Genomic DNA, 12,652 nt, shown 5'->3' on the forward strand with positions numbered 1-12,652 from the left:
TCTCCTAGGTAGACAGACAGACAGACCCATCTAGCTCTTTCTCTGTAGCCAGGGAAGAGGTGGACTATCTTGGATAAGTCATAGTTTGTTCAAATGAAAGAATTTAAGTTTGCTTATTCTACAGAACCTTTCTGAGTATTGCTGTAAAGAATGTAAAGTTGTAAAGGTCTCACGTAGTCACCATTAGAGAAGCAGAAAACAAAGTACGTGGAACAGAATAGCATTCTGTAAGTTACAGCGTCTAAAAATACCTTAGAAAAGTTCTGAATACTCACTGTATAGAGTCTGTAGTATATGCCACAGCTTCAGCTAAGCCATGTTATAAGAGATGGTTCTGTGGTTAAGAGCACATACTGTTCTTGCAGAGGATCCGAATCTGATTCCCAGCACACACCTTGGGCAGCTCAGAGCTGCCTGTAATGCCTCCTCCAGGGACCTGACGCCCTCTTCTGGTCTCCATGGATAACTGCACTCAGTGCACATACACCCCCCACACATAATTAAAACTGAAACAAATCTTTGAAAAATAAAGCATATTAATGTCCTTAGGAACTGAGTTTTATATTCCCTGTGATTAAAAATAAGAGAAAATTGCGGTGTGACCCCGTGCCCTTTTCTCTCCAGGCCTGCCTTCTAGTCTGTTCTAAGTGAGAGGACTGTAGAGCCTGTCCCTTTCCCCAGAAGAATGCCAGTCTTCTGAGCCTCTATCTCCTATCAAAGGGAAGGGCAAGCACAAACACTCGCTGCATGCCTGCCCTGTACTGGCATCTTCATGTTTTATATATGCCAGTTCCCTTGTCCTGCCTTTGACCTGAGTCCTTTCAACTCTACCTCACCCTCTGTTTCACAGGGAGGAGGGTGTAGACTTGAAGTCAGTCACACGAGTAGTGGTTGGTCAGGCCAGGGTTTGAGCAGATATCTGGCCAGCCCCAAAGCTGGTGTTATTTCTTCTCTCTCAGAGCCCCTCTCCTGGAGTTTTGCTTATTTATTTGCTGCTGCCTTTGGGGATGTGGTCAGTGTTTGCTCCAACAAGAATCTAAGGAGGAGACATCAGAGGGTCAGCCGGTTCTCCCTGGGTCACCTCAGTTGTAACCGCGGAAATTGGAGGGTCAGCTAGAATCCCCAGCAGACTGCAAGGGCTTGAATCATGTCATGGTGTTCCTCCCACACTCACGCTGAAAGTTAATCTCCACAGATAAGAAGTATGCGATATAGGATTTAGAGGAGTGGGGTTTGGAGGTAGGCTTCTAAAACCCTTGCCTTCTAAACTAAAGCAACTCAGAAACTAAGGATCCTCAAGAAAGGGAGCCTGGCTGGGAGGGGGTGTGTGGAACAGGGTGGGGCCTGGGAAATGCCATCACCTCCTGACCTTCCTGTAACTGCTCTGTCCTCTGGCTAGTTCTGTGGCTGCCAGACTCCTTCCTGTGGGAGGACTGAGCCAGGACAGGACAGAACAGTCAGTCAGTTAGAGGGACAAGAGAGATTGATGGTATTTACCTACGAGAGAGAAAGGAAAATGCCCCTAAGTTTGTATTCCCAAATGACAATGCCCCTCCCTTACTGTCTCAACACAATCATGATGACTCAGTCACAGTTAGCTTTGCAAAGTAAGATGAGGTGTGATTTGTTAAATTATTTTTTTATATTTTTTTATTTGTGAGCATTGGTGTTTTGCCTGCCTGTCTGTTTGTGTGAGGGTGTCAGATCTTGGAGCTACAGACAGTTGTGAGCTGTCATTTGGGTGCTGGGAACTGAACCGGGGTCTTCAGGAAGAGCAGTCAGTGCTCTTAACGGCTGAGCCATCTCTTCAGCCCCTGGAGAATGATTTTTTAAAAATGTATCTCTGTGCCTGGAGGTGGTGGCGCACGCCTTTAATCCCAGCACTCGGGAGGCAGAGGCAGGCGGATCTCTGTGAGTTCAAGGCCAGCCTGGGCTACAAGAGCTAGTTCCAGGACAGGAACCAAAAACTACTGAGAAACCCTGTCTCGAAAATTCAAAACAAAAACGTATCTCTGTATTTTTTCTATAATGAGCATGTGTTTTGAAAACTTTTACTTCCTTAGAAATTGATGCAGAAAACTGCCAGTCTCTCCTCTGGAGCGAACCCTCAGGAAAACCTATGGGAAGGAACTGTTTCTGAAAACAAAGCTGTATAATTTGTATCTTATTAGTGAATATTAATACTTTAACAAAATTTTTACATTAAGCAATATGCAATTGGCTTTCTGCATCCAAAGATTTAACTAACCATAAATCTAATGTACTTTAGGCATAGGGACTGGAGAGATGGCTCAGTGGTTAAGAGCATAGGCTGTTTATCCAGAGGTCCTGAGTTCAATTCCCAGCACCCATATGGTGGCTCACAGCCATCTGCATTGAGATCTGGTACCCTCTTCTGGTGTGCAGGGATTCATGCAGAACATGCAGAACACTGTATACATAACAAATAAATAAATAAATAAATAAATCTTTTAAAAACTGCCAATAAATAAATGATCCCTTTCTCCGGCCCCAGATGGAGGCACTGCTGTTTATAAGGGCAGGACATCAGAAGGAACTCTTTGTCTTCAGCCATCAAGAGGGACAATTCGCCTGGCTTGTCTCTGAGGCTGTCTCACTCCATCTCTAGGGCATGGGATCCTGTATTCTTATCTCTTCCAGGACCAATGTCACTGATTCCTTAGATACTTAAGCCTTCCGGCTGAGGCACAGATTCACGGGGCTCCAGAGAGCTGGCTCTATTTCCCAGAACACCTGCCTGTGAGGAGGGCAGGCAACCTGCTGCCCTCCAGTGCTGTCTGATCATGCCCAGAAATTTGATACTTTGGGCTAGTCACTTGGCTCACAACTTCTAAGTACTTCCGTGACATTATGCAAGGCAGATGACAATTCCCACCATAGTTTGGGGACTGTAATCTCACAAGTCTGAGACTGTGGCGTACTGTGTGTACATTGCTTGGCATTTAGGATGCATGCGGTCAACAAGTAGTGTTGCCTTGACCCCTTATTAAGCTAACATGGCTGGGTTTGTCTATCTAAAAGTTTAGTTTGACTCATCCAAGGCATGTCTCTGTAGTCTGGAATGGTAGAATATCTGTGCTTATGTTTGCTTTTTTTGTTGACTTCTTATTGTCTTTACCACGTTATACTTCAGCTATCTATGATATTCTGTTCAAGTCTTCTATATGTCCCTAAAACACCCAGTAAGAGCTTGGTTAATGGACAAATGAGTTGACAGAGTCCAAAGTAAGCATTTAGGCCATAAACCCTGCTAATGCTTTATATCTCATAAGGACCCTCAATCTAAGAAGCATATGTTGAACATATAAAATTTTCAACATAGTGTTTCCTATGGGACATAGCTTTCTTACACAGTTTATGATAAGAAGGTGAGGTTTACTAATTGCTTAGTAGACAACAACAAGGCCTTCTGTGACGCAGATCCATGGATTTCACACAAACCATGTAGAAAGAGAAGCGGGGCATCAGATAGAAGGAGAGAGCACAGGTGATAAAGAGAATAAAAGAGGTTGTACTGAGGATTGAAGTAGATTTGGAGCTCACCAGTAGCAGTGGAGAAAAAGATGGTCCGGGACCTAGTGCCTGGCCCAGAACACAGGATGGGTGTTGGGAGGCAGCGGGCAGCACTGGAGAGGACCAAATGTGTGCGAATCTGCTGAGAGCTACGGAGACCAGGAAGGCTGTGAAAACTGCCCTGTTGGGAAGTTGGTTAATTCAGGCACTGAGAACTGCAGAAAATGAAGGGGAGGGTGAGGTGAGGTTTGGTTAGTTTGCTGGCTAGGTTTTTTCTTTTTGTCGACTTGACACAAGCTAAGGTTGTTCAGGAAGAGGAACCTGGACGAGACAATGCCTCCATCCAGATTGTCTGTAGGGCATTTTTTGATTAATGATTATTGTAGGTGGGCCCAGCCCATGGGAGTGGTGCCACCCTGGGCAGGTCGTCCAAAATTTTATGAGAAAGCAGGCTGAGTGAGCTATGGAGAGCAAGCCAGTAAGCAGCGTTCATCGTGGGTCTGCTTCAGTTCCTGCCTCCAGATTCCCCTGTGACTTCCTTTTAAAGAGACCTGAGAGTTCTAGGCTGAAATAAGCCCTTTCCTCCCCAGGTGCTTCTGGACATGGGGTTCGCCACAGCGACCGAAACCCTAAGGCAGTTAGTGTATGCTGAGTGTTTCCAGTTTCTAGATGAGGCGAGGGAGGTTCAGATATTGAAAGTGGAAGAGCAAGATCCTATCTCTTTATTCTCAGGGGAACACTCCCACCACGCCCCATTCCTTGCCTGTGCTGCAGCTGCACTGAGTGAGGCTGGATTTAGCTGCTGAGAGGGAAGAGGCAGGTGGGGGTCCCAAACGAGAGGAAGTCAGATTCCCCTTCATATTATGCTCACTACTGAACTGCTTCCACAAACAAAGCAATTTCAGACGTTAGGGGAAGCTCTCGCTTCCGCAGGATTCCTGAAAGGACCTGCTTGACACCCCATATCACCTACCCCAGATACAGAAGTGGCTGAAGGAGTCCCCGGATTTATTAGTATTACCATCAGAGGACTAAGGTCACGGCACAGCTCAGAGGACTGCTGGGCTCTGCTGCTCAGGAGAGTCAAGAGAAATGAAAGTCAAATTCTGCAGGCTTGGACATGAACCGCCATACTTCCTCCCGGATTAGCCCTGGCAAGCTGGAAGTGTGCGAGGGTGATGCTATCAAAAGGGCTGTCCCCAGGACAGACAGGCAATGGACCTCTACTGAGCCCAGTCAATAGACCGTGGGTTTCTATAGACAGGCAGATGTAAGTTCAAAGCCCAGCTCTGTGGCTTCCTCACCGTGTGGCTCTGGGAGCCTTTCAGTTGCCTCATATGTAAAGCAGGGTTGGTAAGGCTTACCTGGGCAGGGTGTTGATGGAGCAGAGATAGCGTGTGCAAGGCGCCTAGAACGGTACCTGACATCAGACATTATCCTGTGTCAGAAGCCATATTATCTACATTTGTTATCTCACTTAATCCTACAATACACCCTCAAAACGATGATGTTACTCCACTGAAGGGAAGCAGTCTCGGGAGCTCCGTCATGTGCCCCAGGACACACAGCTGGAGACTTCAAGCTGGGATCTGTCTTCTGCCAGTGAAGCTTGTGTTATCTCGGTTTTTCCCAGGCCCTCTGGCTACCTCTTTGCTTCCCAGGTCATCCAGCAGTCGCTTTGTCTATTCAAACATAAGGAGACAACCTCCGGATAATTAAATAAAATTTAAAAGGCAAACAAAATTTCTGTTATCTTTTCAGCATATGGCAAAGTTACAGAAAGGGCTGTGGAGTCTTCATAGGAGATAGTGTGATACACACATTCACACAGAGAGGTTCCAAGGGGAGAACAAGTTCAAAGGGCAAATAAATTTGTCAAAAGCAAGTATAAGCTGTTCTCAAATGTATCAGTCATGAATCTGGTCTGATTCTGCTCTGTAGTATAGATTGCAAATCCTGGTGCAGCTGTTTATCTCAGCAAGCGGTTTTCTGTTGTCACTGGTGTCTTGTTTTAGCATCAGGTGCCCCTAAACACAACACACAATTGTTGCCACTGCTTCTAAAGATCTACAGACTTGTTCTACTACCGCCTGTCTTTCGAACTCACAGAGCTACTGACTTCTGCCAAGGCGTCTCTGGGGGGATTCTTTCCACAGCATTTCCTGTGTCTCTAAAGTAAAACAGAACACTTACCTGTTTGTTTTGCCGTGAAATCAGCTGGTTGTGATGCCGTCCTCAAGCAAAACAGAGTTTCCAGGAAACCAAGGGAGGCACACTGACAACTGAAGACTTTTCTGATATTCTGAGCATGCGCGGGAGAAAGTGACGGAAGAAACCAAGTTCTTGAAATCTATGGTGTGGCAGGAGAAAGAACGATGTTCATCTTGCAGCCTGCAGCTCCAGCAGTGTACCTGCCCCGAGACCAATCAGAGGAGAATGCGATAAGGGTGTGTTGTTAAACTCGCTGCCTGCTGGGTAACTGGAATGAACACATCGGGAAAATTCTAGGAGCTCACACAAAACACCTGTCTTAGCATTACCCACCTAAAGCTGAGTGGCTTCCAGAATCAGTCGTTCAGGGAAGGATGCTGGGATGGGGAAGGAAGTGACTGAGCATCGTAGCAGTAAGGTCCTGGAAGGGGTTAGAGAAAGTCCTCCAGCCAAGGAAGGCCGTGTTCCACCAGTTGGAAGATATCTGGGGAGCTCAAAGGGTTAAGGGGAAGTAGAAGGCACAGTGTTACCTGTGGCGCTGTGACCCCCTGTCCCCTTACTCTTACTGCTTTGAAGCCAAGTTTCAAAAGACTGAGCAGTGGCCCACACACCCAAATTCTGAAAATATCCACGTATTTTTCTAGGGTGTTGTACCAGCTCACTAAGGATGCCTTCACAGAGACCCACAGCCCTGGTGACCTAACAAGAGCTTGCTATTCTCATAACTGGGTCTTAATGTCCAAGACTGGTGGAACATTGGTCTGTATGTGGGCATCTCACAGGGGCTTTACCCTCCATGTGTTTGTGTGTCCTGACCTCTCCTTTGTAGAAGGACCAAGGTTGCATTAAATTAGGGTCCATGACCTCATTTGTGTCAGTGGGCTCTTTAAACACTCATCTCCAAATAAAGTCGCATTCTGTATGCACGGGTTTAGGACGTCGGCCTGGGAGTTTGGAGGGTATGCAGTTCAGTCTATAACACATAGAATTCAAAACGGAATTGTTGAAAGATGTAGGCATTTCCTATTTTAATAACTTTGCCAAATTGTCACGGGAGAGTCATGGAGCCTGTGGCCACAATGTCAGGTTGGCAGAAGGGTCATTTGGAGCTAACAACACTCTAGAAAATGTTCCAAGAGGAAAGCTCTGGCTATTTTCCCTCCTGAGGGCCAGAGATAAAGCCCAGGGAAGCTGCTTTCTCTGTATGGATGCAAGGAACCTCCTTATCTCCAGAGACAGGGCTGGGAGAAGGCTGTACAAAGAATCTCACTAAAGTAACGTTTCGTGGAGAATCGAGGAGGGGATTAGTTGTGAAGAAGAGGTCAGCAGGGGGTGGAAAGGGATCCAAGAGGTTTGGGAGGGAGTAAGATCAAAATGCAGTCTACATATATGGAAAAGTTTCAATGTGCTAGAAATTGGAAATAAAACAGACGTGGCTCCTGACTTTGTGGAGCTAATGCAGTAGAAACAAAAAACAGTAAATGGACAAATAGGTGATTGCAATAATTTCCTATTTCTGGCACAGTAAAGATTTTTAGTAAATATAGTATATGAAAGTGAAAAAATTTATAACTTTAGCTATTGGGTCATATTCGTAATTTACCTCCTCAGGAAATTTCCCCAAATTAGCTGCTTCCCAGACTTGTGGAGGAGAGAACAATCTGCATTTGAATGACCCTTAAAAGAACAAGAAGTGCAGGTATTTGGGGAGCGAATTGGAGTAGGGGTTGCAAAGTCGTACACCTCAGTCACACGCAAATGCAAAGTTATGATGTGTGAGTCACAAGAGTCACGGTGGGACCCTCACCATCTGGACTCGCCTGTTCTAGCTCGTGCAGACTTGAGGTCCAGGGACTCAGTGACAGAGACCTTCCAGTCCTTCTAAAGAAGATGAAATTTTCTATACCAATTTAAATTAAGTTCGCTGATGAATCACAGCCGGCAAGAGCAGATTAAATGAAGCAAACACATATTTCTTGGTGACATGCAGTCAAATATGTACAGTTCAAGGCTCAGGGAGGCTGCACGGAACCAGGATCCTGGGCTGATGTAACTTCCACTTCCAAGGCCACCTGACAGCCTAGGGGACCAACCCTGCTCCAGCTCTTACCTCCATATTCTAAGCAGCAGGCAGGAAGGGAGACTCACAAGGGCCATGTTTACTCTAAACAGGCATCCTGCTAGCCGAGGAGAGAATGTACATGGTGCTCCCGGTGAGGGGTGCCTGCTGGAGCACGTTCATGGGATACCAGCATTTGCACAGCATGACATCTGAATATGCCTTTTCCCAGATGCCTGCAGCAGAGCCCCTCCTAGGAGCAGATATGGAGGGGAAGTATTTCCGTGACATTGGGAAGTGGCCACAAGTGGCGGTTAGTAGATCTTCGACACAGCACACTTAGGACTGGGTGCCCACAGCACTGTGGAGATGGGCAGCTGGAGTCTGGAGGAGCAGCCTGCCAACGCCACACCCCGTGAGTTCAGGGAGCCCTCACCTCCTACTCTTTATTATATGTAATATATTATGTGCATGCATTAGACAGTTATTACAAGGAGTACAGTTTCTGTCTTCCCTGAACTATCAATTTGCTTTCTGACCCTAATGCAGAGTGCCTTCTCAAGCCACGTCAGGCTCACCCTGTCCAGAAGGCTGTGGTGAGCTCAGGCTAGTCCCAGCTTTCTAATTTTGGCCCTCTCCAAACATCCCATGTCCTCATAAGCTTGGGTACGGCTCAGTTTCAGGGTACGTGACAGCTCCCCCTCTAAATGACTGAGTCTTTCAGCTATGCTGGACATTCTGAGACAGGCACCATGAGTGGATGGGAAAGCACCGATCTTGTGGTTGGCTTTCCTGTCTGGCATCCCAGGCAATGCCTATAAATACCTCTGCAGGTGTAAGCTGGAGCTGATTGCATTCCCTTTCCCCCAGTGCACGAGGCTGTCTGAAGGGCGCACAGGAATCACTTCTGTAAAACACCTTTGCTTAAAAGAAAAATCCTACACAGCTGCGCATACAGACTTAAGGTTCCAGTAAAGAGTCCGTAACAACCCACATATGTTTGAAATTAATGACTTTATTGACACAAACTTCAAAATGGAAAATGTTATCCAATAGGATAGTAAGAATCAGTCCCTGTCTTAAAAATTGCCAGATGGAAATCTCAACGCCGTGGCCAGACCATCGGCCCTCCCTCCGGCTCTTCTTCTCTGAAGCGAGGATGCTATATATGCAGAGGCAACTTTTGCAGATGGTAAATTCCAAACAGCGTGCATCAGTGAACCGAGGCAAACACAGAATTGGGAGGAGAAGCTGGCCTCAGCCCGTGGCTGACAGCCCATCAGCTGGGGAAGCAGCGTGTCAAAACACAGCGCACATGCCCTGGAGAGCAAGCCCTTGAGCGCGCAGGACCGCACCGCTGCCAAGCTGGCAGCGGGATGCCTGCAGAGAGGTGCCACGAGGACACAGGAGCCACGGGGCTTGCTTTTGTTTTATTAGTTAAATTGTCAGAACGTGAAGTTCCCTAAAAGCCCTTTGACAAGGAGTCAAGATGAGAGAGGTTTGGGGAAACTGTGGGGTATACGGCAAAGGTATGGATAGAGATCAGGGAAACACCTACACCTGCGACTGCCAGAGAGTTACCTTTAACCTAATGCTGAGACTCCACCGCAGTAATTGGCCCTGGGCCGTAGTGTCCAATTCGGTCTCCTGAGTATCAAGCTCACCCACAGAGTCAGAAGATGGTGTCGTGACTGCCCAGACTCCAAATCCTCCCACGTCTGTTACCATAGCCAGCACAAGGTTGGCAGTGAATGTTTAATGCTAACTAAGATGCAGTCTACCGTTCTACCTGGGTTGGAGAATTAATACCGGAGAAAGGAGTGGACAGACACTCACATATTAGTCTGCTGAGGATACTTCTCTTGGCATGTGTGGCGTAAACACGTCGTCAGCTGCCGCTACGGCTGCTAAATGTACAGTTTGTTGGCACAGCTTGATGCACCTCGGACTGCACCTTGCCTAAGCCCCAGCACGTTAACAGGCCTCTCAAACTCGTGCTCCGTTATCCTGTGCAGGAAGATGTATTTCAGAATGCTGGACAAAATATTCCTCTCCCGGAATCATTTCACTTGGCTGCCTGTTTTCTTATGTCAACATGAATATACGTCAACCACGTTCTGGCTTCCAAAACTAATTATTTTACAGAAACTTTGGTCCTTGGGGCCGTATGTAGACAGGCCACAGGGGCATCATGTGCGCCACCGTGTCTTCCTAGGTCACTTCCCTCCCATGAGCGGTATCCAGTCTTGGATTACAATTGTGCGTGACCTGACTGGAGGTCATGAGAATAAAAGGGAACTGGAAAGCTATGAGGAAAAGCCACACGTAGCTAGGTCCCAGGGGGCTGGCAGGTTGGATGCGATGGCCACAGACATCGCAATATTCTGGTTTGGAGGCCAGTGTCCAGATGCCAGTCTGGGAGGCCTTTCCAGGTAGACGATGAACCGGCGTGACTGTCCTAGACACCTCTCACAGACACTCTGAGGGCCCTGGTGGCGTCTACATGTGCCACTGGGATCCATCTATCTCAAACTGAGCTTTTCTGTTTTTTCGGGTTTTCTATTTCTGGGTTAGAGTTGGATGAGAGCCAGCTCCACGGTGGAAACAGTAAGTTTTGTGAGAGCTGTTCTTACAAAGGAGGAAAGAAGGGGCCTGTTGAAGACCACCCCAGGAAATCCACTACTCCTGCGTGTCTGTGTCACTCACAGACACATGAATTTCACCATGGCTACCATGGCTAACCAGGCTACAGAAGCTGCAAAAGGGAAAAACAAACCACATTTTGACAATTTCAGAACATATTTCGGAACTTTTCCTTCCCCCCCCCTTTTTTTGCATGTGATAAACAGGAAGCTGAGAAGGTCCTCACAGCACAGGTGGCTGTGTGTTGCCTGGTCAAGCCACCACTACAGATACGCAGAGGAAACCATGTTTAGCAAGCGACACTTCTTCCTCAAGATTCTTTGACTGGGCTCCACAAAGAGTTCATCTGCTCCTACGTCCAGGCACTGCTAGTCGATGCAGTTCTTTGGGATTCTTTTACTTCTGTCCGTCTGTCGGATATTCTCTGTAACGTTAATCGTGACTTCTTTTGCAGACATTCTCTTGGCATCTCTTTTAACCTGTGAAAAAAGTTGAAAACAGTAAATTCAGTTCCTGTCAAATATCCAGAGTTCATCCCATTTGTGTTAACGTCTTGGGATGACACAGACAGGCAGGGGAATGACCTACAAAGACTCATACACGTAAGGCCCTCTTCAGAGGTTTTCAGTGCTCCATAAAAGCACAAACATTGCACACATGAACGGGGGTAACATGCAATGTCTTGATACATGGCTATTCTCAGAGGCTTCTCTGTTGACTCTCAAGCAAGCACAGGGGCCTGGATAAGATGTGCCCATGAAACACGGGTGAATGAATGAATTCACTAGGATTAAAGGGAAGTAAGAACATTGTCACAGTTGGTCTTAGTGGCATGGTTAAGGTTTTGAGATTCAGGGTCAGATTTGGCTCAAACACAAGCTATGTAGTTCCACGGGGCAGACATTTCTAACTTCACCAGTTTGGGACTTCCTGGTCTGTGAAGTGGGGGGAATATTATCTACTTCATATGACTTTTGTAAGCATTAAATAAGGTAACACATGTATAACATCTGGAAGAGTGCCTGTTATTAAATACAGAAAAATCACAAAACAGAATTGTCTAGTTTTAGGTGAAGACAGACCCCTGATGAAAGTCCAGAATTAACCTTAGACACAAAAGCATTAACTAAACTGTAGGTTTTTCAACATGTTCCCACCCCAACCCCCCCAATAAAGTGAAAGTAAGTTTGATTGGGGAGCAGATCCCGGAAAATGGCAGTGAGTGCAAAATGACCCTACAAGTCGTATGTCCCTAACTTCCATTCCAGGAGGATCTGCTGGCCAGTGACAGCTGGGGGACAGGGAACAGCCAGAACAGAGCCCCTAGCTGTCCTTGCAGGGGTGACCTCAGCTTCAAGGAGCCACCTTATCTAAGCTTGCGCCCTTCTCTCTAGAGAACAGCTGTTCAATGTCGGAGGAAAGAGATACAAGCACCAGATCATCACAGCCCCAAGCCAGCCCAGCTCTGGCAAGCGGTTTGTCCCCAAAGCCCCCAACAACAGTCAGCATCCCTCCGTCTGCTTCTGTTTCCAGCTCTCCCATCCCCACCACATCCTATTGGCACTTCCTGATGAATATCCCTTACAATGACAGGTCACATCTGCTTCCTGACACACAGTCTCAGACCATGCAGGAATGGTGTAACAACCTGAGAATCTCACCCATTTTCCATACCACATGGGTCCTCAACACAAGCCATTCATGTCAGCTGAAGCACATCCCAGAAACGGCGGATTCTTGCAGCACCAGAACAAGCACACCATTCTATTGAGTTCTATATGTAAATGATAGCTAAGGCTCTCGTAAGTAGCATGAACCCTGTGTGCTTGTGATAGATACTGCTGGTGTCTTCCTCTGGACCCTTCTCAGAAGATGCATAAAGCTCCCAGTTGCTGATTCCTGGATGATAATGAATCACCATCACCTTTTTCGTTTGGTTTTGTTTTTACAAAGCTTTATCCTCACCTGATTGGTGCCAATACTCTAGAGGTGCCAGAGGGGTTATACCTTATTCCCAGGGATACAGAATTCTAGCCCTCTTGCTTCACAGGGCAACAAATACAGTGGCACCTATACCCCACAGCTCCTAGCATGGGAATCAAAGTGAGATTGTACTACATCTGCTCAACAAAACTCATGTACTTGCTGGACCTGAAACTCTAACCTGACCTGCTTCCTGTATGCATCTATCAGTTTCGTGAGGTA

General features: G+C 46.8%; 1 protein-coding gene across 2 annotated transcripts in view; it reads right to left on the minus strand.

Annotated features, from left to right (window-relative positions):
- Positions 1-8,799: 8,799 nt before the first annotated feature.
- Baalc (BAALC binder of MAP3K1 and KLF4) overlaps positions 8,800-12,652 on the minus strand; it is a 52,712-nt gene continuing 48,859 nt past the window's right edge. For both annotated transcript variants that reach the window (XM_075961147.1, XM_075961148.1), the window contains one exon: positions 8,800-10,926. In XM_075961147.1, coding sequence (XP_075817262.1) covers positions 10,816-10,926 — 111 coding nt within the window. In that variant the 3' untranslated portion in view covers positions 8,800-10,815. The remainder of the gene's footprint in view (positions 10,927-12,652) is intronic.

This window comes from Microtus pennsylvanicus, chromosome 2 (genome assembly GCF_037038515.1).
Source record: "Microtus pennsylvanicus isolate mMicPen1 chromosome 2, mMicPen1.hap1, whole genome shotgun sequence".
NCBI classification, from domain to species: domain Eukaryota; kingdom Metazoa; phylum Chordata; class Mammalia; order Rodentia; family Cricetidae; genus Microtus; species Microtus pennsylvanicus.